The sequence below is a fragment of the Mustela nigripes genome, chromosome 1, assembly GCF_022355385.1.
Source record: "Mustela nigripes isolate SB6536 chromosome 1, MUSNIG.SB6536, whole genome shotgun sequence".
NCBI lineage: Eukaryota > Metazoa > Chordata > Mammalia > Carnivora > Mustelidae > Mustela > Mustela nigripes.
The window spans coordinates 76,697,809-76,723,661 of NC_081557.1; the positions used below are offsets into that span (position 1 = coordinate 76,697,809).

General features: G+C 52.9%; 1 protein-coding gene across 4 annotated transcripts in view; it reads left to right on the forward strand.

Annotated features, from left to right (window-relative positions):
* Positions 1-25,167, forward strand: part of IGSF9B (immunoglobulin superfamily member 9B) — a 50,405-nt gene extending 25,238 nt beyond the window's left edge. Inside the window, exons 11-20 of one of the 4 annotated variants that reach the window (XM_059413588.1) lie at positions 208-358; positions 1,461-1,572; positions 3,956-4,131; positions 5,158-5,384; positions 6,273-6,357; positions 8,801-8,962; positions 9,337-9,382; positions 9,959-11,608; positions 19,346-19,467; positions 22,145-25,167. In XM_059413588.1, the coding sequence (XP_059269571.1) occupies positions 208-358; positions 1,461-1,572; positions 3,956-4,131; positions 5,158-5,384; positions 6,273-6,357; positions 8,801-8,962; positions 9,337-9,382; positions 9,959-11,608; positions 19,346-19,467; positions 22,145-22,353 (2,940 nt within the window). In that variant the 3' untranslated portion in view covers positions 22,354-25,167. Of the gene's footprint in view, positions 1-207; positions 359-1,460; positions 1,585-3,955; positions 4,132-5,157; positions 5,385-6,272; positions 6,358-8,800; positions 8,963-9,336; positions 9,383-9,958; positions 11,609-13,110; positions 13,157-19,111; positions 19,261-19,345; positions 19,468-22,144 lie in introns of those variants that run through there. The other 3 variants (XM_059413565.1, XM_059413578.1, XM_059413570.1) reach the window with 3 other exon arrangements.
* The last annotated feature ends 686 nt before the right edge of the window (positions 25,168-25,853 follow it).

Consider the following 25,853-nt stretch of genomic DNA (forward strand, 5'->3'; position numbering starts at 1 on the left):
AGAGCCAGGTGCTGAGTAGCAGGGCTGACTTCTAGAGTGATGGGCCCTCTGGAGGAGGGGCGGTGGGGGTGCAGGCCTAGTGCTCGGGTTCTGTTCTCCTGTTCTTGGCCTTCTGATGTGTTGGTGGCTTCTCTTCTTCCCTGTCGACCTGGTTCCTCCTTTGCCATCCCGCTCCCACCTTCCTCTTTGCCCCCTTTTTTGGCCAAGGTAGGGAAGCCCAGCAGAAGCAAGCACAATGCCCTGCCCAGCGGGAGTCTCCAGTTCCGAGCCCTGAGTAAGGAGGACCACGGGGAGTGGGAGTGCATCGCCACCAACGTGGTCACCAGCATCACTGCCAGTACCCACCTGACCGTCATCGGTACGGGGGCTGTGGGCAGGAGGGCTGTGGTCTGGGTGCTGGGCACTGTCCACCCTTTCTGGGCATCTTTCCTGAATCAGCCCACCCCTGAGCCCGGAGCCTGCCCTGTGTAGCCCTAGCCCTCCGTAACACCCTGCCTAAGGGAAGGTGACATGGGGCCTGTCCCGGGGAGGTCTTTTTCTGGCAGAATGTCCCCAGCAACACTGCCACGCAGAAATGGGGCAGGTGTGTGGGCAGGAGCAACTGCTCAGAGGTTTGTGTCTAGGGCCTAGAAGGGGAGCTGGAAGAACGGAATGAGGGGGATCTGGGAGGGGACCTGTGCGCTGAGCTCCATAGGCTGGGCCTGGCATGGAGGTTCCTGGCGTTCCCATTTCCTGGGATGCCAGGCATTATGATTCCACTTCTTCTGCCTGAGGTGTATGTCCCTATGACCTCAACTTGTACCATTGTAGCCTGCCTCTCTGGGGACTGACAGCCAGTTGTAAGAGTGACCAGCACTTTTCAGCGTTTACCACCAGTTTTAGGCTCTATACCAAGTGGTGCCCCATCATTTATAACCTATGAGGTGAGAACTGGTAAGACCCCAGTGTACATCCATTTGAAACGAAGGCTGGCGTGGATCGCACACCTCTCCGAGCATCGCTGATGTGCTGGATCCAGGACTCGAACCCAAGCTGAAGTTCTTAACAGTTGTGTTGTGCTGCCTCTCACTTTGATGTTTGGGAGAAATATGGCTATCTCATGAGGCCAGAGAACTTTACAGGACAGGGGCTTTTTGGCTTTGCCTGTGACCTTCAGGGAGAGTGTCTCTGTGTTTGCCAGGGGAGCACAGGACTTTGGCCTGGGGTGACAAAGGTTCTGGATTCCCTTTGGCCATATTCCTGATGCTCACGCCATGTCTTGCTAGAAGGACTGGACGGCACAGGGGGACGGGTTTCCTTCTACAGCCCGACCGTGCAGGGCGTCTGCTCCTCCGAGCATCCCTCGCCCCTGAGCACTGCATTTGGGGCACTGCATTTTGCTACTGTGCAGTGCCACTGTGGGTGCCCAGCTCCCTGGGCCCAGTTCATTTCAGTCTGAGAGGACTTCACTTGGTCTCCAGGCACCAGCCCCCATGCCCCGGGCAGTGTCCGGGTCCAGGTCTCCATGACAACTGCCAACGTGTCCTGGGAGCCAGGCTATGATGGAGGATTCGAGCAGACATTCTCAGTTTGGTACGGACCTCTGTGAGTCACCCCCGCATGCTTTGCTCTCTGCTTCTCCCTCCCCCCAACCCCCGACTTCAGTCAGTCCCTAGGGTGGGTGGACGTTATGAGAAGGATATGTATGGTTCTTCGCCTGCTAGACCTCCAGGCAGCGAGGTGTGTTGACACAGTGACTAGGTCTTGTGGGGGAGGGGTGTATCTGTCTGAGGGATTTTGGGCGTTCTGCATTCCCAACCTGGAAGGTTTGGGATGCCAGTTCAGGTTGTTGTCTGAAGCGACCATCGCCCTCTGCAACTCTTCCTCAGCTTATCTCACAACCCCTTTTTGTGTCCTTCGTTCATGCTGCTTTTAGGTCCCTCTGTCCTCTGGAGTCTGAAGAGACTCCTAGACTTCAAGGTCATTGTGAAACAGCTCAGCCAGAAGTGTAGAATCTAATTTTTATTGTCACTTCCCCAGTGGTTCTGGGGAAGACACTGCTTTGAAGTGGTGTCTGCCTTCTGGCCTTGTCCTCAGCATTTCCATTTTCTGTAGGACCCTGTGTCTCTAGTATGTTTCTATCTCTGCTGTTAATTTGGCCAGATGTAGTGATTTGAGATCTTTGCCTGAGCCTCAAGGTAGGTAAGGGATCTCAAAGATGCATAAAATCAGGCTGAGGTCAGGAGGCACAGAAAAGGTAGAGAGAGGAACCATAGCTGACCTCCTTCTCATTCCCCAAGGATTTCTCTTCCCACATATTCCTGTCCTGAGCCAGGAACTGGCCACCTGCAGCGTGGGACATCCTTGAGCAGGAAGGATGAGTCCTCCCACTTCCTCCTTTTCAGACCTGCCTCATCTGGGTGTGTATTCCCAGTCAGGCTCAACCAGAGCCTGGGAAGGAGGAAACATCCCTGCAGAGGGCGACTGGTGGAAATTCAGGGAGAACCCTTGGTATGCTTCTCAAAAGCAAGGGAGTTTGAAAGGAAGCTGCCCTCTTTCCCGTCATGGTGATTTGGTGGCTATGTCCTGAATACATGAGGGGTTTTGAGTTCTGGAGAGACACACTGCATCTGGATGGTGAGCATGGAGAGCTCTCTGAGTTGCAACCAGAACATCCTCCAACGCTTATCTCTGGTCCTCCAGAGGAGGGGAGCGGTGGCGGCCTGGGGGAAGGGGGTGCTCCTGATAACCCTGCCAGGGGACCACTGCAAGAATCTTGGTGCTGCCGGGTGGCTGTGTGTTCAGGGAAGTGCATTTGGCATGGCCAAGCCAACTTCGGGGATGTCCGAGTGGCAGGTCTGGGCCTAGACCGGGGTCTCCCTCACTGCTTGCGGTCCTGCTCCACGCTGCTGCTCATTTGCACCGCTTTATTACACTTTGCTCACTTGCTTTGGTGCCCGGGGCTGGGTTGGGGGTACGGGTGGTTGTGAAGTTTGGGGAGGTCTCCTTCCCTCTCATTTTGATTGCCTGACTCTCCCAGTACTGACTCAGACATTTGGCACCAGCTTCTTTCTTGCTGTGCTTTCTGCTGCCTTGGCTCAAACTTCTGAGCATTCATGGTAGTGAGCCTTTAAACAGAGAGGGAACCCGGTGGGCGGGCGTCCGCTAAGTTACAGCTTGAGCTCAGGGCTGCAAGAAGAAAGCTGCCCAGGGTCTCAGTCTCCTAGGCTGATGTCTCCCCCCTGTGGTGATGCAGGGACACTGCACCTATAGATCCCGGCCTCAGTGCCTGCGGAGAGTTAGGTGGGCAGTATAGAACAAGGCCTAACCTTCACTCCTAGTTTCAGGGTTTTCCACGCACAGTGTGACCTTCCCCTTGATGGTGAGCTCTAACCATTGAGGCCTTAAGGACTGTGGTCCTCACTGGGGAAGCCCCTGGTTATTTTTGTCATATACCCTAGACTTCCTCAGAAGACTCAAAGCTGGTTGGACAGAGTGAGCCCTCTGGGTTACTTGACATCCCACTTTTGGCTGTCCTGGAGAGGGTGTGCAGCTGAGGTCACCTGGGTTCTTTCCCTATAGGGTCTGCCATTGCTGAGTTGCTCATCCTCACCTTCCCATGATGGTACCTGCCTTGTTCCGTGTGTCCTGACTCTCTCAAGGCAGAGCTGCTCTCAGGGTTGTGACCAGGGTGAGATTCTCCCAGAATGCACTTGGTGGTTTGACCAGAATCTTGGGCGTCACTTCTACCTAAGGGTTCCTCTTAGCAGAGGAGGTATCAGCAGCGGCTGGCAATGTGGCACAGCCGAAGTTGGGTAGGTCATCCCACCTTGGTCATTACCTCTTTCTGTCCTAAAACCTGGGAAGGCCAGGTCTGCCCACTGCCACCTCCTTGAGGACCTTGCATGTACTCTTGTGTCTCCAGTGTAACCCACCCCACCCCCCTTGTCCCCGATCCTCTCTTTCTTTTGGCCAGGATGAAGCGGGCACAGTTTGGGCCCCATGACTGGCTGTCTTTGCCAGTGCCGCCGGGACCCAACTGGTTGCTAGTGGACACCCTGGAGCCTGAGACAGCATACCAGTTCAGCGTCCTGGCCCAGAACAAGCTGGGAACGAGCGCCTTCAGTGAGGTGGTCACTGTGAACACTTTAGGTGAGGGCCCCGGGCCGGGATGTCTTGAGGATATTGCCTGGAGGAGCTGGGTAAGGATGGTAATGGTGGTGATGGTCCTAGCAGCTAACCTTACTGATTACTTCGTGCCTGACACCTTCCTATGTGCTTTACATAATCACGTCATTTGCTCTCCCAGGAAGGATTTGTCATACTGTTCTGTGGGGTTTGCCTGGACCATAGTGCCTTGTCCCACATCAGAGCACTTTTGGACAGATTGCTGTTAAGGAAGAGGCTCAGCATTTATCCTTCCTTGTTAAGCCACATGTTTGTATCTTCCTGTGGCTTCACAGGGCAGCCTGGAAATCCTTCTTCCTTCTGTGCTCTTACCAATTCTTTCCTCTGGCCCTTGGCCTCATTTGGTGGCCGGTGTGTGGCCAGTTCTCCCCGTTGAATCTCCTAGTCATGCCACCTCTTCCTTCCTGGACCCAGTGGCTCGCTCCATCCCACCTCGAGAGCAGCTGTGGACAAGTGGCACCCCTCTAGCCTGTTCCTGGATCCTTTACTGCCAACAAGGGGTGCAGCAGTGTTGGGATGTTTACCCCTACTCTGGAACTTTCCTCCCTGGCCCTGTTTTCCTACCTGGGCCAAGAAGGCAATTGAGAGTAGACTGAGCTAGGGGAAGGCATTCCTACTTCTTTAGAAGTAGATACATATTGTAGTATCTTCTTAAGATACTATCTTATCTAAAAGACTACATTTAATTCTTCCATCTTCCTCCCATGATTCCCCTTTGTTAGCTTTTTTTTCCCCCCTTTCCTTTTGAAGAACTCCATTCCCTCATCTATGTTTTTAGAAGTGCTCAGAAAGTAGGATCATGTGGGCCACTTCCCTTGGGTGAGGAGGGCTCTTTTATGTGACAGTCTTGTCCTGAAATGACTCATGCATGGGAATGTGATACGTTCTGAGGGGCACGTGCTGAGCCAGAAGACAGCATGTAGAGAGTTGAGGGAGCAGGGACCTCAGCACCACCATGTCCCTTCTCTCTCTCTTCCCTCTGTGCTGTAGCATTCCCTATCACAACTCCAGAACCCCTGGTGCTGGTTACCCCACCAAGGTGCCTCACAGCCAATCGGACCCAGCAGGGTGTGCTCCTGTCTTGGCTCCCCCCTGCCAATCACAGCTTTCCCATTGACCGCTACATCATGGAATACCGTGTCGGGGAACACTGGGAGACGTTAGATGGTGCCATCCCAGGCACTGATGGAGAGTTCTTTGCCAAGGATCTGTCACAGGTGAGGTGCCTAGGTTTCCCTGCTGCTATTCCCAAATCCTGAAAGTGACATGACTCTCTCGAGTCACCAGAAGCTTTGAGTGACCCGTGTCAGGTGTATGAGGCACAGCCATGTACTGCTGCCCCACACCAATTTCTTTATTCTCAGATCTGCTACCAAGATCTGGTATCTTCAGGTCATGGCAGCCAAGGTCCCACAGACTCAGGACCAGTGTGTGGCAACCTGGGCTTTTATTTGCTGTGAGGGCTTTTCCACATAAGCCGAGGCCAGGCAGGGCTGCTGAGGAGCCCTGAATATGTCACTAGACAGTCACCTTAGCTCCCTGCTAGCAGTCTAACTTGGGCTGGGCAAAGAATTTTCCAGAAGGGTAGTCTTCTAGCTTTGTCCAGGGAAGCACCCCTGCCTTAACAATTCAGAGTCCCCAGAGGAAGAGACATTATTATTTTTTTTTTTCTTAGCAGACCCTCTTTAAACTTTGATCTCTCTCTAGCTGGAGAGAGGAAGCAGCTTATTTCCTGGATATGGACAATCTCATCTGTCTTTCTGTCTTCCTTCCCTGGACACTCATTTAGTGGTAGAATTGGCTCATGGGGCCTCCTGAGAACCCATGTGTGCATCTCTTTCCAACTCTGCTTTCAGTAACTTATAGTTGTAGATTGAAATCTGCCATGTTGGGAGTATTTTTACCATGGCAATTGGCAAATGCTACAGATCAGGGCTTTTTTTTTTTTTAAACTGAGAGCTGTTATTCATCGCTTCCAGTAGGCCACTGCCTTGGGTACACTGTAACATAAGAGATTGTTGCAGGGTGGGTAGGGGAGGGTCAGCAGTGGGTCATTTGCTGTCTCAGGTCCCTAGGCTGACAGGGTCTTGTCCTGGGGGCTGTAGGACACCTGGTACGAATTCCGGGTTCTGGCCGTCATGCAGGATCTGATCAGCGAACCCAGCAACATCGCCGGCATCTCCAGCACAGGTACTCGAAGTGGGGGGAAGGGGGTCTCTTACAACTGTAGGATATCTCCAGCACAGATACTTGGCGGGGGGAGAGACAACTGTAGGGTGTCTCCAGCACAGGTACTTTGGAGGGGGAGTTCTTGTACAGCTGTAGGGAGTCTCCAGCACAGGTAGTTGGTGGAAAGAGGTTCTCTTATAGCTGTAGGGTGTCTCCAGCACTGGTACTTGGGGGGGGGGGTCCTTAAAACTATAGGGAGTCTCCAGCTTAGGTAAGGAGGAGGTTCTTTTACAGCTGTAGGGCATCTCCAGCACAGGTACTTTGAGGGGGGAGGTTCTCTTACAGTTCTAGGACATAAGAGCCATGTGGATGCCCTTTGGGAGAGAGCTAATATGGGGAGGGAGGCTGAAGTGGAAACAACTGAGAGCTCTGGTGGAGACTGAGTCTCGTCATTTCTCAAGGCCCTCCAACCCACCCTTCTTCTCCCTTGATGGACAGGATTTCTCCAACTATAGAGCTGTATTTATGACACTTTCTGTAAGATAGCCATAGGAAGAAATATAGCTAATCTTGTCATGATAATAGTCATGAAGAACTTGATTTAAGTTCTTTTGTTATGAAATCCCTGTTTCCTCTAGTGCTATCCTCTGTAATGGACTGGGGCGGTGAATTGGAGAGACAACAGGTCAGCACATATTTGTTGAAGGCCTATTATAAGACTGCTTTATAATTATGGTGGTTTTATTTGGAAAATTGCTGTTTGGTGTTGTTTCCTCCACTCCTTCGTCTCCCTAGATTTTTTTCAGGCTAAATAAAGCCAACTCCCTAGCATTTTCCCCATTTATCTTTCTTTCTCTTGGCCCTGGTCCCATTTCTACACATCTTTCTCTAGCTACAGTTCCTGAAACATAGCAGAGCCCCTCCCTCGCCCAGTGAAGTGGCTCCCTTGGTATGGGAAGAGGCTTTTGCTTAGTGATTAAGCAATGGCACCATTTCCATGGGCAGTGAAGGACCTCTGGGACCAGTTGACAAGGAGCTTGGCCAAGAAGCTCATGCAGCAGGACTTCGAGCTACAGAAGCACCAGGGCAGGCAGACTTGGGGAAGGACAGGGGAGGTTCTAAGTGACACCACAGCACTGGGGCCATAGGGTGTGACTTCTGCCTTATGTTAGACACCATGGCACCCTTGGCTTTTGTCTCTTTCTTTCTTCTTTCCTCCTTCCTTCCTTCCTTCCCTCCCTCCCTTTCTCCCTTCTCCTTTTTATTATGAAAATACCCTGTCTTGGCTTGCCTCCATGTAGGGGACTCAGAGAGGAGCAGCAGGGAACAGAGCTTACAGTCAAGGCTAGAATAGAAGACTTGAGGGTTTTCATCAGTGAACTGTTCTGTGTTCAGTGGCTTTATGCCTGGCACCAAAAGGAAGCCCACATACTGGGAAGACTCCCCATGGGTGAATGAAGGCACAGCAACCTCAGCCTCCTGTCCCTAAGCTCCTCCATTACCAAAGGCTATAACATTCCATTTGCCTACTCAACTCATAAACGTGATTTGGGTTATTTTCATCCATTGTTATTTTCAGCAGAATGATGAGCTCTGGCCAAATTTATCAGAATCCACAGAATCTAAAGACTGACACTTTCTATTATAACTGACTTTGAAGTGGGGTACAGTAGCTGGGGCTCTAGTCCTGGCTCCATCACTAATGAACTGTATGGATTTGGACACAGAGTGAAACTAAGTAAAATGAAGTTGGACCTATGTTGAATGTCTCTGCTGGCTCTAGCATTCTGAACCCGGGACGACCCGGACGTGCTCACCCTCCCTGTAGGAATTGCTCAGCTGTGCTGTAAGGACTTAGAAATGGATGGATCTGAATTCTGTAGTCACAACCTCTTCTCTCTGCTGTAGTATTTTACTTTCAAGGTGTCTCCACAGTAGGCTCTAATTTTGTCGAGATGGCATGGCAGAAGGCAGCAAATCCCCAGCAGGAGACCAGAGTTACAGTCTTGTACAGGAACTGATGGGCAATATTTATGCCAACAAGTTGCTCAAATTCTGCCAGCGACGGTTTCTGTACCTTAGGGAATGAAAGCGATAGCATGTGCTCTGTTGGCCTCATACAAGGGTGTCTGGTAGTATGCATGAGAGCCCTTTACAAAAAGCATTAGCCAAGTAGACATAATTATGGAAATTATTACTGCTATGGGGTAAGATACAGATGTGATTCCTTCTTTCTAAGCTCTGTAGCAATCACTTGACTTCCGTAAACTAGTCTCTTCTCTCTCTTCCCCCTCTATCCAAACCTCTCCAAGTGCTAGAGTTGAGCACAGATCCCGAGCCTTAACATTATCTGTTCTGCAGAGGTAGGGAAAAGTACGTGGGGGCTAGGTGTCAGAGCAGGTGGGGGCTTTTATAGGAGGGAGGCAGGGGAGGAGTCATGCGTGTTCCTCGCAACCCCCTACAGACATCTTCCCACAGCCGGACCTGACCGATGACGGGCTAGCTCGGCCTGTGTTGGCTGGAATCGTAGCTACCATCTGCTTCTTGGCAGCTGCCATCCTGTTCAGCACCCTGGCCGCCTGCTTTGTCAACAAGCAGCGCAAGCGTAAGCTCAAGCGCAAAAAAGGTGGGTGTCTGCCCCCACCGCCCTGCTCTACCTGGCCCAGCTCCAAATGCTCCCTGTTGGAAGAGATGGCCCACTTTTAGCATGGGTCCCCTTGAAAACAGGGAAATGGGGTCTTATGGGTGGAATCGCCAGTGGGACTTGATCTGGAAGAGGGAGTAAGGAAGAAGGATGCTGGGGAGGGAGTGAGGGGCCAGAATGGGCGAGAGGACACATGTAGTGGTGGTGAGCCCAGGGCTGGGGACTGGCCCCAGAGATACCAAGCATTGGAAGGAGCGGCTCCCCTCTGTGGCTTTGCTCCGGGACCTGTGGACGCCTGAGACGAGTTTGGGGTCTCTGGCCTCAGTAGGCTCTCCTCCCCTTCTTCTTCCTTCCAGATCCTCCACTCTCCATTACTCACTGCAGAAAGAGCCTGGAGTCTCCGTAAGTGCCTCTGCTGTGCTAGTGTGTGGGCAGAGGTGCAGGGTGGACACAGGCAGGTGGTTGGCCCCGCTCAGCCCCTCGAAACTATTTGTTTTCCGCGGATCTGCGTGGTATTTTTAAGTTGGCCACGTGCACCGAGGGAGCAGTAGTGTGGACAGTCCAAATTAGTGGGCAACCCATTTCTTTTTAGCTTTGGAATGGGTTTCTGTGATGTTTTTTCCATCTTAATGGATGTGCCTTCCTAGTGTGTTTCACTTAAGTTGGTACGAAGGTGGGGTTGCCATTCTTGAGCACGCTGGGAATGAAGTTAGGGGTGCAACTAGACAGAGTGGGGCAGACAGGAAGGACAGGGCAGAATGAAAGCAGAAATGCGGGTGTTCATTCAGAAATGGCCGGGACATATCTAGACAGCGGAGCGTTGAGCAAAGTATTTCCCGCCAAAATATGCGGCCCATCTGCATCCCTTTTTTTGAGTATTGTCTTAAGTGTTTGTGGTGGTCCGTTAAGAGGAGAAAAAGAAGTGGAGGAGCAGGCGTTTCCCACCTCATGCTCCTGCTCCTTCACTCACCCCTACAGCTTGTCCTCTGGCAAGGTGAGCCCCGAGAGCATCCGCACACTCCGGGCCCCGTCGGAGTCCTCCGATGACCAAGGCCAGCCGGCAGCCAAGAGGATGCTGAGTCCCACCCGGGAGAAGGAGCTGTCGTTGTACAAGAAGACCAAGAGGGCCATCAGTAGCAAGAAGTACAGTGTGGCCAAGGCCGAGGCCGAGGCTGAGGCCACGACGCCCATCGAGCTCATCAGCAGAGGCCCCGATGGCCGCTTCGTGATGGATCCGTCCGAGATGGAGCCCTCGATGAAGAGCAGGCGCATTGAGGGCTTCCCCTTTGCCGAGGAGACGGACATGTACCCCGAGTTCCGCCAGTCGGATGAGGAGAACGAGGACCCACTGGTGCCCACATCTGTGGCTGCCCTGAAGTCCCAGCTGACTCCTCTGTCGTCCAGCCAGGAGTCCTACCTGCCACCACCAGCATACAGCCCTCGGTTCCAGCCCCGTGGGTTGGAGGGCCCCGGCGGCCTGGAAGGTCGGCTCCAGGCCACAGGCCAGGCCAGACCCCCCGCCCCCCGGCCCTTCCACCATGCCCAGTATTATGGGTACCTCAGCAGCAGCAGCCCTGGGGAGGTGGAGCCGCCGCCCTTCTACATGCCAGAAGTGGGCAGCCCCTTGAGCTCGGTCATGTCCTCCCCACCCCTGCACACTGAGGGGCCTTTCGGCCACCCCACCATTCCTGAGGAAAACGGAGAGAATGCTTCCAACAGCACGCTGCCCTTGACTCAGACACCCACAGGAGGGCGCTCCCCTGAGCCCTGGGGCCGACCAGAATTCCCCTTTGGGGGCCTGGAAACCCCGGCCATGATGTTTCCCCACCAGCTGCACCCCTGTGATGTAGCCGAGAGTCTGCAGCCCAAGGCCTGCCTCCCCCGAGGACTGCCCCCCACCTCCCTGCAGGTGCCCGCGGCCTACCCAGGCATCCTGTCTCTGGAGGCGCCAAAGGGTTGGGCAGGCAAATCGCCGGGCAGAGGCCCCGTCCCAGTGCCCACCTCCGCTAAGTGGCAGGACAGACCTATGCAACCTCTGGTGAGCCAAGGGCAGCTAAGACATACCAGCCAAGGTATGGGCATCCCCGTGTTGCCTTACCCCGAGCCGGCCGAGCCCGGGGGGCACAGCGGCCCCAGCACATTTGGCCTGGACACCCGGTGGTACGAGCCCCAGCCCCGGCCCCGGCCCAGCCCCCGGCAGGCCAGGCGCGCCGAGCCCAGTTTACATCAAGTGGTGCTACAGCCCTCCCGGCTCTCGCCTCTGACCCAAAGCCCCCTCAGCTCCCGCACCGGCTCCCCTGAGCTTGCCGCCCGGGCCCGGCCTCGCCCGGGCCTCCTGCAGCAGGCAGAGATGTCGGAGATCACCCTGCAGCCGCCGGCCGCTGTCAGCTTCTCTCGCAAATCCACGCCATCCACGGGCTCCCCTTCCCAGAGCAGCCGCAGCGGGAGCCCCAGCTACCGGCCCACCATGGGCTTCACCACGCTGGCCACAGGCTACCCTTCCCCTCCGCCAGGCCCTGCAGGGCCTGCGGACAACCTGGATGTGTTTGGACAGACGCCTTCCCCTCGAAGGATGGGGGAGGAACTGCTCAGACCAGAGCCCCCCCCACCGCCATTACCTACTTCAGGGTGAGTGTGAGCTGGTTTCTCCTGCCCACCTCCACCTGGTCATCTTCCACCCCCCATTCCTTACCCACCCTCCGCCCCTTCCATCAACCCAAATGACAGGGCTTGTCTGGACATGCTGCAGCATCCCTTCGGGAGAGTTCTGGTCCTGGCATCAGCGGGGTGTGGATATGGGGTTGAGGGTGGGGCTTACCTGCCCAGGTACCCTGCCAGGAGCATGAGGGAGCGTCTCCACCCAGCCCAGAGCTCTCAGGAGGCCCCCAGGGTGATGGGGGAGTAGACGCACATGGGCGGGGGGTTGGGGGGAGTGTGATGTGTCTGAGGGAGAGGTCACCTCAGTTACTCTTGCAATGTAGGGCTCTCTGCATCCCTGTGATCCTGGCTTTGGGTGATTTCAGGGTTTACCCAGAGACCTTGTATCCAGCCTCCTTTTCTTTCCCGGCCCACCCTCCCTGCTAGGCAGGACCCTGAAGCCTGATTTCCCTGGACCACCAGGCCTGGGGCTCCTCTTCCCAATCTCCTGGCCTTAGCAGCCTAGTGAGTGGGGTCCCCCCCACCCAACAAACTCTCCAGGGGGCACATCCTGGAGGCTGGGAGAGCAAAATCTCAGGCCTGTGAACTGTGATCCTGGAGCCACATACCCTACCCCAACCTGTGTGCCTCGCAGGAAGCTGCAGACAGACAGACAGACAGACAAGCTCCTGCGATCAGCCTGCCTGAGAGAGCACACTCTAAACTGTAGCAGCTGGTATTCCAGGTACCAGAGTCAGCCTGGACGCCCGTCTGTGCCTCTTTTTCTCTCGTCTTTCTTCCCCTGTCCCCCTCTCCCCTCCACCCCTCTCCCTTCCTTTCTTCTCAAGTCTGGCTTTCTGTCTGTCTTTCTTCCTCCTCGATCTTCTTGGGGTTGGCCCGACTGGCTCCGAAGGGTTTGCAAAGTCTCCGTAGGGCCCCCTGGTCCCTCCTGCCCTCCCTCCCTTTCTCTCTCTCTCTCTGGTTCCGTCCTTTGGTCTCTCTTCTTGATGTGGCCGCCTGTGCAGGGGAGCAGAGTGTTTCAGAGGAGGCTGGCCTGGTCTTAGGCAGGATGGGAGGCGGTTGGAGAGGAGGGAGCCCAGCGCCCTTCCCCTGCCCCAGGCACTCCCACCCTCTCTGGTACCTGGAAGTACGGGTTCTCCTCCCACTGCCCCTGCTCCTGGCAGGCGGAGAAGGTGGCGGAGAGCTCTAGCTAGGACGCCCGGCGTGGCGCGCCCACGGGACCCCGTGCCTCCGTCTGTGCAGGAGGTGCTGTGCGCCGCAGCCCTGTCGTCTGTGCTTTGTGCAGCGCTCATCTGCCTCGTCCATCGTGCCGTCTGGTTCTCTGTCTCTCTCCTCTCCTTCCCCTCACCCCATTCTCTGGCCTCGCTTGTGGTTCTCTGGCCCCCGTGCTCCTCCCCTCCTCCCCTCTGGGTGTGCGTGGGTGGTTCCCCCACGCCCGTGTTGATAACTGCTTTGTTTCTGATTGATCTCAGCTATCTGGGCAGTGTTGTCGAGACAAGCCTCTCCTCAGCTCAATAGGTAAGGGAGCTCCGCGGCTGGGGCGGGGCGGGGGGCGGACAGGCGGACGGGGCTTCCGCAGGGCCATCGCTTCCTTTACAGGGGAATCCAAACCATGTCCCCTCACCCCCTCTGTGGGCGGCAGCCTCCGCTGCTCTGGACCCCACGGCTTCTGGGTTCCCCACATCATGCTGCTCCCACAGCCTCACCAGGCCACGCTCGGGCACTGCCTAGCTGCAGCTTCTGACTCCCACCTCACATGCCAAGCCTCTCCCAGAGCCTCCCTGCAGTTTTCCTCACTTGGACCCCTGCTGCCCACACACCCAGGGCCTCCCACAGAAGCCCCCTGGGACCCTGCATGCACCCTGAGGGGCTAGAATGCCTAAGAGCCACTTTGCATCTCTGCACCTCTGGAAACATCAGGCCACACTTAGATCCAGAACCACCCCTGCTTGCCCTGGTTTCCCAGCAACCTCAGGCAGCGCCCCCCACCCCTCCCCAGTTCCATGCTAGTCCCCCAGAGACTCAGATCTTCCTCTGGGGTTGCTGGTCCCTCACAGCCTTCTTGAGATCTTTCTAATCTCAAGGAACACACGGTTGGGGTGTGGCCCAGCTCCTTCCCTCAACTGGCAACTCCTTCCCTCAGCTGGGTCATCCTCAGGACCAGGTCACCTGTAGTCCTGTGAGGGCAAGGGCAGGGGACTGTCACCATGTCTCATGTCCCTTGCCTTCGGTAGCCTGTTCTTGGTTGTTACAGGACTGAGATGTGGACCTCGCCCTCAGGTCCAAATTGCTTTCAAGATCCCTGTAGTAGCCACTCCTGATCTCCTTGGGTCACAGCTCTGGGGTCTTGGGAGGAGAGTCCCAGGGGTAGAGGACAGGCTTCCCCCGTGGCAGGAGGAAGCTGAGCAGTGAAGCGCTGTGCTCTTTCCTCTGCTCTCCACAGAGGTTGGTCCTCTTCTGGTGTTCTTCCAGGTGGAGGTCTCAGGAACTTGGGCAGTTTAGACGGTTATCAAGTCTCTTTAAGAGGCTTAGGGTCACCCGAGACTGACTGTCTTTCTGGTGACTAAGATGCTTCTTTTTGCCATGGACACCATTGCCTGTGCCTCTGGGAACAAGCAGAGTGGGAACAGGAGGGCTTCCTGGCTTCTCTAGGTGAGAAGCATCTGCATCCCTTGCACACCTAGAAATGTCAAGGGAGGCTGACTATCCTAACTCAGGACTGTAAGGCTTCGGTCAGAAAAGTGGCCTCCCAGAAGAAGGATTGGACTGCTTTGCCATTTCTTTATGATCTGCAGCTATAAACTCGTTAACAGCCAGGAGGCCGTGGGATTGTGTCTGAGGCTAGTTGGGTACCACACTGCGGCCATTAGCACTGGAGAGCAGGGAGGGTATCAGGAAGGAGTTATGGGCCTACCTTCTTGAGGGGCCTCCTCTGGCCTCCTGGGTGCATGCTCCAGAGTGACAATGACTGGGCCATCCCGCACCTTCCTGCTCTCCCTCCCTGAACCCCAGTTAGGACCCTTCTCTCACCCCCAGAGAGGTGATAGCTACAGCACCAGCTGTTACTCCACTCCTGGAAAGTGCCTGGACCCCCATTCCCCGTTGTTACCGCCACTCCCCTCACCAGTCATTGACCCCTCCCTGCACAACCTCCCCACTGCACCAGATCTGAGAGCTGAGCTATCATATTCTCCCTGCTGTGGCAAATCCAGAAACCAAGGGCAGTGATGAGGGCGAATTGGTTCCTTGGGGGCCTGGCCAGCATCCCCAGCCTAGGAGAATTAAGTGCTCCCTGCAGCCTTGGAGTTAGACCTTGATGGTGCTGGGCAGCAAGAGCCACCGCTCACTCCCGCTTGCTGAGAGCCTCCCCCGGGCGCAGTAGCTGCTGGGGCCATTGGGAGGCGTCAGGCTCCTCTTCAGACGCTGTCTTCATGCTGCTCCTTTGCATGTGTCTCCACTTGGTCTTGCTTGGAGAAGGTGTGACACGTCTTGTCTACGTTCGTTCTTGCTCTGTTCCTGTTTCCTTCAGTCTCTCTCCTGTTCCTTCTCCCCTGTACCTGCAGTGGTCTTCCCGCCTCTCCTCCTTTCTCTCTCCCCTTTTTCTCCTCTTGCCAACTCCCATCTCAGAGTGGGGAGTTGTATTGCGTGGACCAGCCCTTTCTGGGGCCCGCTGGGAGGCCGGTGGTTTTCTCGGCTTCCTGTCTCAATACCAGGAGCAGCCCTCTTCTCACCTTCCCCCTCAAGCCCCCTCTCCTGTTAGTGCCAACCTTGGCCTCTCTAATCAGGTGGGTCTGGAAGGGTGAATGGGGCCCCCATTTTACTGGGTGGACCGTAGGAAGGAGCTCCCATTTGGAAACAAGAGTCTCCCAAGCACTGAGGCCAAACACTGGGTTTGTCCCCTGATCCCACTGGAGAAGGTTGCCCTCTGTCATTACTGCTGGGTGGGAGCTGACCTCTGCAATCCTGGCTTTCTGTTTTATAAGTGGAGAGTGGGGAGACCTTTTTCCCGGCCATGCCTTATATACAAGTGGATGTCCTCATCCACCCTCCATGGTCTAAGGTCAGGTGAGCAGAGTCTGCTGTCAGGCAGTTATGAAGAGGAGAAAAACACTCCTTAAATCACTGCCTCTGCCTGCTGACTGGGGACAGCCGACAAATGTTGGAGTGGTCAGCAATTAGGCCAGTAAGAGCAGGAACTGTCCAGTGGATTCTGACTTCTCTGACCTGTGGTTTGCCTATTTTTTGAGCCTTTTTGTCTGTGTTTTTTCTCCACTATCCTAGGTAAGCAGAGAGCTAAGCAGCCAAGGCCCTGGGCTAAATGGTTGTGATTTGGGTCTTGTATGGATTTTATGAAAACAGACAGAGAGAGAGAGTAAATTCCAGGCAGTTTTTGGTAGTTCTGAACTGCAGAGAAGCATCGCTGGGACAGAGAACTGGGGTTCACGGGGAACTCCATATGACATGGAAGATCCAGAAAAACCTCTGGGCCTTTAGGCCTCATACTCTGACTTCCTGTGAGGAGGAAAGCGCCAGAGTTTGCTGGATTCCTGTATACTTTAGAAGAATTGAATTTGATTGGGAAGAGAACAGTGACCTCCATTTCTTAGAGAGCCCAGGTTTGGATGCTTTTCTAACAGGGTAACCTGCTGGTCAACCTCGGATTCTCTTACCAACTTTATTCCAGGGATAGGATGAAGTTGCTTAACCCATGCTTTCCACTGTCTGACAGACAGCAGCATCAAAAGCTTCATTATCTGATAGGTCACTGTGGGCTTGATATTGACTGGGGACATGGTCACCCTTCCTAGAAAAGAGAGGCAATTTGATTCCAAAGGACTTAACATGCTGCAGGTAAAGTCTGTTGGGCCCTGTTTCACGTGTCTTTTCTGTATCATTTGCTAAAAATAAAGATCCATTTTTGCCCCCTCACCCACCCCGTCCTTCCAGACATTTGCTTTTATATTTTTCTCTCCTGCATCGGTGGAGTGTCTTGGTGCCTCCAGGAGCCTTCTGTCATGTTTCTGTGTTTGAGCACTGAGCCCAAGTGAAAACAGGTGGACAGCAGGTGTCCTGGAAGGGCTGGCGCTTGGCTGTTTCACAAGGGAAAATTGGCTTTTCCTCCTCCATGGATCATTACTGTTTGGGAATTTTCGCCTGAAGATATAACTTCAGCCAGCGTTTTCCCATCCCTGGTCTGTCTTACTCTGGCCGTGCCACCAGAGCAGAGAATGTCCGGGACTACTGCGGCACGGCGGAGTGACCTACCGCTCAGGTGAAGTGTGGGAACTCTGTTTTCTTCTAGAGAGCCTCTGGACCATTTTCCTTGAGGAGGAAGTTGGAAGAGCAGTTTAGCCTGATGTTGAGAGTACTGTCTCTGTTGCATTTTAACTGGATTAAGTAGACAAGCTGCTTAACCCTCTGCATTCATTTTCTCCCTCTGAGAAACAGGATCAGTCTAGTGTTTACCTCTTAGGGGTATTGTAAGGATGAATGCAAACTATTATAGAGAACATAGACCAGTGCTGGGCATGGTAAGTGGTAAATAAATGCTATGTGATAGAAATGATAAATGTAATGATATGTTAATTTTAGTAGTAGTATCCTTGGAAGTTTCACCTGGCTTGGAAAAACCCTAGGAGTGTTCTGAACCAGTTTCTCTCATGCCCTCATGGGGCACCCTGGGTTATGTGGTTTAATCACTGCTCCCTGGGGCTGCCTGCTTGTCAGATGCCTCCTTGGACCATGCGTTGCTCACCTTGTGTGGTTCTTTTGAAGAGGCTGGCCAGGGCCAGGAGAGAAGTAAACTGAACGGCTGATTCATACCTTTGATTTTCCTTTTAGGTAGCTGAAGCCCTAGTGAAGGGTGAGAAGGGGGTGAGGACATCCTGCCAGCATTGCAGAGTCATACTCCCTCACACCCTAGCCATCACCACCCTTTGCCCGCCTTCCAGATTCCCTTGAGGCCACCACTGCTGCTATGTAGGATCTCTGTAGTAGAGTCTGAAGGAGGAGGGGACGGGGAATTTGCAGGTTGGGTCTTTGGGGGTGGAAGACCTCATGGTGAGTTGGATTTCTCTCCGAGACCATGTGTTGCCTGTGTGTGTGTGTGTGTGTAGGTGGGGCCTCTGAGCTCCGTGCTGTCAGGGCAATGTGGAAAATCTAGAAGCTGTCTCTGACCTGAACTTTGGAGGAGCTTCTTGATACTTCATTTACTAAAAGGCTATGGAGTGATGACATCCATCAAAGAAGATGGAGGTTGCTTCATTGGCAGTTAATGCAGGAAATCCCAGAGACCAGAGGCTTATCAACAATTAGTCTGTAAGTTTTTTCCTCCTTTATCCCCACGAGTGTGATGAGGACTGGGGAGATGGGGCTGCAGACCTCCCATCCTCTGTCATTTGTTGTTCTGCTTCAGATTGCTTGCTCACAACTGGGCACTTCTTTTCCCCTCACAGGGTTGGCTGTCCTCCTTTTAATCAGGATTTACCCAAAACCAATGTGATGGAGGTGGGAGAGGGAGATGCAGGGACTGAGGAAGAATGTGATTCACCTCTGTGCACTGTGGCCCTAGAATGTCTCTGCTCCCCTGATGGCATGCTAAGGCCAGCCCTGGTGGGAAAGAAAGAGCAACTCCTCTCTCTCTGCCTTTATTCCTGGGGCTCCACGTTTGGCTTACTTTGAGAAGAAATGACATTGATCCCTGTCTTCTAGATTTTCTTTTATGACTCTTGGAAAAGTCTCTCCAGTATCTACCGGTTGTCACAGACAGTCCATTCTCTCGGCTCCCTTTGGTCTCCTTTGTCACAGGGGCTGCACAGGCTCCAGCGGAACTGTGGGCTCGGTTCTAATCTCATGGCTGATCCACCAGGCACATGACAGCATCCGTCCCGCAGCTGAGGGAGGAGGAGAGACCGACACACGTGGCGTCTCTCCCAACCCATTTCTCTACTGAATCGTAAAATGCAGAGATTCACTGGGAACTTGCTACTGAAGGCAAGGGCTTTGCAAGGCTGCCAAATTGGGCCACTAACTGTCGTAAATCTACTCCCACCTTCTTTTATTCTCGTGCATGACTGGTGACATCTGAGAGCGTCAGGGAGACCCCCCCTGTTGAAATGTGGGCAGATGACAAATATTTGTTGCTGTTAGCTGCTGGGGTTCTGCCTAAGTCTGGTGGGCACACGGGAAGAAGCCCAGTGAAGCTGGGTTTTATGTACCCTCCATCTCACTGGATCTGGGGTTTCTCTTTGGCCCTGGCCTTCTCTTTTCCAAAGGAGGATAGTCCATTCACTGGGATAGGTTTCCTCACCTCCTGCTTTAACCTGCCCTTTTACTTTTCTTTTAAAGGTCTTTGTTATGATGCTTTCGAACAACTTTGGTCACTGAAGCTGCTTTCTTCTCTGACTTTCTTCCTCCTGGTTTGAGTGACATGTGATGAAACTCAAGATTAAAGTCTCTCTTTCCCTTTCTTAGGTCTTCTGGTTGCCCTGCAGATTGGTTTCCATCTGAGGCAGGCCTCCCACCGCTGGAGCTTTCTACTGGCCTTTCTCCCTTCCAGGAGCAATCAAGAGGCAGGTGTCAAGGAACCACTGTGGATGCCTGGGACTCTGTCCTCCTGTGGGTCAGCTGTATGGTTTTCTTCCAGCCCCTCTTCAGAAGCTCCCTCTTCTGGGAGCTGACCTGTGCCTCTCTAATTGTCCCTTCCAGAACACATCCACCTGCACCCGGGAATGCTGCTGCACCTGAGAGGCTGGAGGCTCTGAAATACCAACGGATAAAGAAGCCCAAAAAGTCATCCAAGGGCTCTTCGAAGTCAAAGAAACGATCCGGTAAATGGCGGATCCTCTCTTTCCCCCCTCTCTGCCGATATTGTGAGATTGTTTGGTTCAGGATCCCATCTTTGGGTTTTCTCTAGAATTAAATGCACCAGCTTGTGTTATTATCTCTTTTTAATATTAATTACCAAGTAATACATAAATATAATTTTCATGTGAAAATTAGAAAGGTAAAGTCTCTGATCATCCTCCTGATTGTTTCTTCCCTTCTGGGAAGTGTCCTTCTTGGCAGGATGCATGCTTTCAGAGACTTTCCATGCATACACCTTGATAAAATACATGTATTTTTTTAATGCATTTTAAAACAACATAAGTAGTATCTTAATTTTTTCCATTCTGCCATATATCTTTTGGAACTATCTCTATTTCTTTATATATTTCTTCTCTATTATTTCAGACCTTCTAGTCGGACGTGGGAATTATGGGGTCCTACTCAGTGCTTAGGGGACATCATGGCATGACGCAGCCTCTGCAGGATGACCAAACTTTTCTTAGAGAGATAGGATGAAATCTCCTTATCATAGAAAGGACATTTCTATTGAAGTATGTCTGATGTTTATATCCAGCATTGATCAGTAGCTGCTAAGATAGTGCAAAAAAAATTCAGCCCTTTTTTACACTTAGAACATTCTTTAGTATTTATTATGTACTCTTTTTTTTTCTTTTAATCCATGGTTTTAGGAATCTTGTCACAAGGTGTCAAAAAAAAAAAAAAAAAAAAGGCAGCTGAACCGTTTCCTTGCAGATCTTTAATTACTGGAGAGTAACTTTCTTTAGGGACTGGGTTATGGAAAAGAGGTCCTCAGAGGCCCCCGGAATCTTTGGAAGAAGTGAGCACTTGTTTCTCACTTAGCCTTTGGGTGGTGCTCTTATCCTATTTGTTTATAGATGGGAATACTGGGGCAGAAAAGAGGAAAAATGATTTTTTTAGGGTTTGGGTGAGAAATTGGAGCCTAAAGCTGAATGTTCAGCCCCCTTAAGCCCATTGCATTTGAAGAGCCATGTACCTACCTACCTATGTATTTACGTTTTGTTTTGTTTTAACAGAAAGAGCCACCTCAGATGCCTGTACTCCCTCTTGTTCTGTCTCACCATCCTGTGCCCTGTAACATGTTGATGGCTCTCAAATGTCTGTTTTTAGCTCCAGTCTCTTCCATGAACTCAAATCTCATATTTCCAGTTGCCTGCTGAACATGCACTTAGATGTTTTACAAGCCTCTGCAATGTCCAGAATAGAGTTATTGATCATCCTCTTCAAATCTGTCTCTCCCCGCTTCTTCCCAGCTTCTTAAAGATCACCACTCCCGACCTCGCTGCTGGGGAAGTGAGCCTTGCTCCTTCTCTTGCTCTCACACATCCCGTCCAATCCATTTGGTAAGGTCTATGCTCCCAACTCTGATAGCAGATCCTAAATTTGACCACTGTTTTCCACCTCGATGGCTGAAACTGAACTCTGAGTTACTGCCCTCCGCACCCTGACCCTTGCACTCGCCTCCAGGTTGTCCTGCTTCATCCTTTGCTCCTCCGACAGTATGTTCTACACTCAGCAACCGAAGTGATCTTATAAGATGTAACAGCATCGTCTTTCAGTCATGGCAGTGTGCACACTCACACACACACACACACACACACACACACACACACGCATCTGATGAAAACCTTCCAGAAGCTTCCCACTGCAACCAGAGCAGATTTCAAACTCCTTACGATACCCTTTTCCGTCTTCCCTGCCTCACTGACCTCTGCGCGCTCTGCTTCAGCTATGATAGCCTTCCTTCGGTCCCTCGAGTACGGCACATTCGCTCTAAAGCCGTGGGTTTCACTTTTGCCCCTCCTTCTGCTGGGAACCCTTCTCCCTCAGAGCTTTGGAAGGCTTGTCATTCGAGACTCTACTCCTCTTCTGAGACTAGAACTGTGCTGTAGTCCTTTGCCCTCGCGTGGCCCTGTTTGCCTCTTTCTCTGTAGGTCTTTCAGTATCTGGAAATTTCATTTCTGTATTTTTTTAAGTCCTTAATGTTTGTCTCTTCCTTCTTACTCCACACTCAAGTATAGTTTTCTAGACACCCAGCACTTAACTGCTGTATCTGCAGAAGAGCCATGCGATAGAAGAGGGGCCCAGGGAGTCTAGGAAGGGCCACACCTGGCTCTGTTGCAAGGATGGAAATCTTGGGTAAAGTCTGTCACTGCTGGGGGACAAGAGGGTGAAGAAAGTGTATTGAGTTCCAACCCACTCTTAGAAGCCCGGATCCTCAAACCTAGAATGATGCTTGGTTCCCAGGAGGCACTAAAAAATAAACAGATATTACTCTAATAACAATATAAATACTAGAAATACTAGATAAGAGATTTAAATAAAAGTATTTAATATTAAATAAAAGATAAAAAAGAAATGCTGATGGACTAGACCCATCCTGCTTTCTTGACCCTCGGAACGACCAGGGGAGCAGACTCAGGTCATTGGTTCTCAGCACAGATGATTCTAGAACAGGAGGCCCTTTGGCCACCAGGCTCCTGGGCCCTGTTGCACTTGGTGATTCTTATTCTCATACTGGAGAGCCAGGATATATGTCTCAGCAGATGAAAATGGTGAGCGTGTGAGGGGGACCACCTTCCTTTTCACCCACTTGATTTTTTTCCTGTTTGTTTGGTTCACCTGTTCCCTTCTCCCTAGACGGTTCTGCCTCCCAGGCTCAGCAGCTTCCAGATTCCCAGGTTCTGTGGCCCGATGAAGCCGTCTGCCTCCGAAAGAAGAAGAGACATTCCCGGCCTGACCCCTTCGCCCGCCTCTCAGACCTGTGCCACCGCCAGCTTCCGGAAGACCAGACAGCGATTCTTAACAGCGTGGATCATGATGACCCTGGCCACGCCACCTTGCTGTGACGCGACACAACTCTAAGTTGTCCTAGGGTGGTCACGCTGGGCTGAGGGGCGGGGGAGGGAGGATGACGGTGTGCCAGCTGAGGGGTAGTCTGGGGGGCTGCTCCGACCTTTGTTCTGCTCATCCTCTCTCCAGCAGGAGTGCAGCCTCCTCCAAATCCTGGCCAGCTGGTCTCACTTTGGGGACAGCGGGCCAGGGGCAGACCTGTAGGTAGAGATCAGGAAGTGAACTGGGGACAGGGAGAGATCAGCCTCCTTCCCGCCTCTCCCCTCTTCACTGGCTTGATTTTTCTCACCTCTTCAAATACCTTTGGAAGTGAAGAAGGGGAAAGCAATGGCTTTTACTGCTCTCTGCTTCTGTTTCAGTTTTTTCAAGTCCTGGAAGAGGGCTGGGCGGCCCACCCCATCTTCCAATTCTACATATATATAGATATAGATACAAATGCATCTGTATGTAGTTTGTGGGTTTCTCTATGTATATATATGTACATTGAAGCAAAGTGCTGTTTATTTCTGTGGTCAGTGAAGGAAGGAAGAGGAGGGCAGCAGACTTGTGCGGTTTGTAAGGAGGATCGGCAGAGAGCCGGCTGGGCGTCCTGATGTCTGTCCAGGGTGTCATTCCTTCTGAAACAGGATTCATGCCTTCTCCGCTGAACTCACCGTTCATCTCTCTACCTTCTCCCTTCCAGAGCAGGAATGGGGCTTCCCATGATGGCCAGCTGCCTGCTCTGGGGGGGAGGTAATAAGTTACCACAGAACTAAATGCAAGCCCTTACTTCTTGGTTCCTAGGTGAAGAGAGGGTGGCCAGCAAAGGGCAGACTGGTGTCTTTCTTTCTTCCACGGGTTGGCTCCTGCTACAGAAGTAGAAGCTGCTTAGCAGGAGGGCCAAGAGGCAGGTCCTGCACAAACGCACGCTCATCTGTCAGGCCCTCTTGGTCCAGCTGGGGCTGGGGGCCCTGTGGCCCAAGGGCCGGCTCCTGTTCTGGAGCCATCTGTGTGGAGCGCCAGGCTGCCGCGGCTCTATTTATATCCTGCCTCTGGCTCGGCACCCTCTGGAGTGCTGTTCCAAAGGCGCTGATTGGATTCCTCCTTTCTTTTTGTGGGAGCTAATTCCCCAGATTGATTAATTGCCACTTGTGGGGAGCCCGCCTGCGGCTCCTTTCCATCTCTGCACGTGCCGCCTGCAGACTCTTCCTTGCCCTGGGCCTTCCTCCAACCCGTGGACCCAAGCTCCAACAGGATGGGATCGGATGAAGCAAGGGTGCCTCAGGCTTCTGGGTTCTGGGGGTCCCCTGGCACCCCTCATTCCCTCGAGGTTTATTTACATGGAGCTGGCTGAGGTGGAGGGTGAAGGTGGAAGGGGTGGTAGGTAGGGGCCTGGGCTCTGATCCTTCTTTCTGCCAAAATCTTGTCCTAGTTCAAGCTCTTAGCACCCAGAAGCTTCTGTGAGGCTGTCCTACAGTGACTAAAGATGGATCTCTCTCTCCCAATGAGATAATGGTGCTGCTCAAGAGCAGGGCAGAAGGTCCTGAAGATATATGGGGGTGTGTCTGCTCTTTCCCCTCTTCTTCTGTTGGAGCCTGCCCCCTGGCTGCCTGGGAATAAAGGTGGCTATCAGGTTCCTTGAAGTATTTCCTTCTTGGTGCTGTTGTCTTGGTGGGTTTGGGGACATCTGCCTCTCCCCTGTTGTCTGCTTGGATGTTGGCCAGGTCAAAGCCCAGGAGGCTTCTGCTGGTCTCACTGCAGTTGCTAGTGGCTTAGCTCTGATGACCTTGGCAGGGGGAGGCTCTGAGAGCTGGGGAGCTGCTCCTTACTGGGAGCTTCCATCTTAGGGGAGTGGATTCTTCTCTGCCACACCAGCCCTGGTGCTTCCTTTCTCTCGCCTAGCGAGGGGGGACTGTTCTGTCACATGTCACACAACCAGAGTTCATTTCTGAGGGCGATGAGTCATTGTGATGGAGGAGGGAGGGGGCAGTTTCTGGCCCTCATCTTGCTGATTGCTCTACTCTTCTGGGCTGGGCCTGCACCCTTGGGGTGGATCCTGGACCTTCTGGCTAACGCCATTCTCTGGGCATCTAAAACCCCTGACTTTACCACTGGGCAGCAGCTCCAGCGAAACGGGAAAGCAGAGGTTGGGCAACTCCGTCTGCTTTTCCAAGGAAGCACTACCTCTGCTACCGTGCCCGATGGGTGACACGCTGAGTACCTCTCCTAGGGCGTGTGGGGAACGGACACGGGTCTCACACTGGCTCAGTCTGTAGCCTTTCTTGGTGTGTGGCTTGCTGACCAGGGTGGATCCTGGCTGAAATGTGAATGTGGGATGCCAGAGCTGTAGGACTTCAGGGTGAGTTGGGCCAATCTTCTGATCCCCATGCACTAGGAGTTCCAGGTCCTGAGCTTAGCAAAGAAGAGGGGAAGATGAGGTGGATGGCTTTGCCTCTCTTGGATATCCTACAAGGCTGAGAGCCAGTCTTTGGGCTGAGGTGCCTCAGACTGTGGCTGTGCTTTCCCAGGGGGCCCACCAGCAAGCTATCTCCAGGGCTAACAAAGGTGCTGACTCCTGTCTTCTCTTCTTCCTCTGGCAGTGCCCCTTACCTCAGCACATCAGACCAAATAGTGGGAGCTGGGTTTTTTGCTGGCCACCCAGTGGCAGTTGTGCTGGGGCATCCCCAATGCTAGGCAAAGGACACACAACAAACGTATCTCTCAGTGGCCTCACACTCACTTCTCCTCCCAAGACGGCCTCCTTGTGACAGTGTCCTTGAAGGCTGGCAGCCTTCCTGCACCCCTGGGAGCTATTTCAGTCCTTCCTTGAAGAGCTGCAGTGGAAATTGGCAGAATATAGTCCCCTCTGTCTGTGTGATGGAGGTTAAAGGTCGTAGGTACACACTCCCATGCTGGGTGTGTGCACATATGTGAGGGTGTGGTTGTGCACCTTTGTGTGATGGGGGTGTAGCCATTTCTAGGGACCAAATGTCCTTTGTACTCTGCCCTTGAACAATTGCCATGTGCACTCGTGAGCTTCCTATGACTTTTGTGCTCCACTCTGTGGGCCATCAAATGTCTTCCAGACTTCGTCTTTTATGGTCTGGTACCTTTGCTGTAGAAGCAGCTCGGATAAGAACCTACTCCTGTGTCTCAGACTTTTGCCTGCCCCTTCATTCTGCACCCTGACTAGAAACTGTGACTGTTTCAGGGTTAAGTGATTTGCAGACTGGGACAAGGGTACATGATTCTTGGAGGAGCCTGAAGCTGAAAGCATGTAGGAGGGTCTGAGACTGCAATTGCTTGGGGAATAAATGAGCAATAAGGAGAAGGCGAATCCTGTTCCTTGATTGCTGGCTGACCACACTGAGTGGGTTTCATGGCTTGCGTGGGGTCATGTGTGTGGATCATCATTTGTGACCAAGTTCAGCATGTGCTGGTGAGCCCTACCACTGTGTCTCCCCACCTGCCTCCCTAGCTTCTTTCCTTGAGAGATGGGGTGGGGGGTGGTATGAGA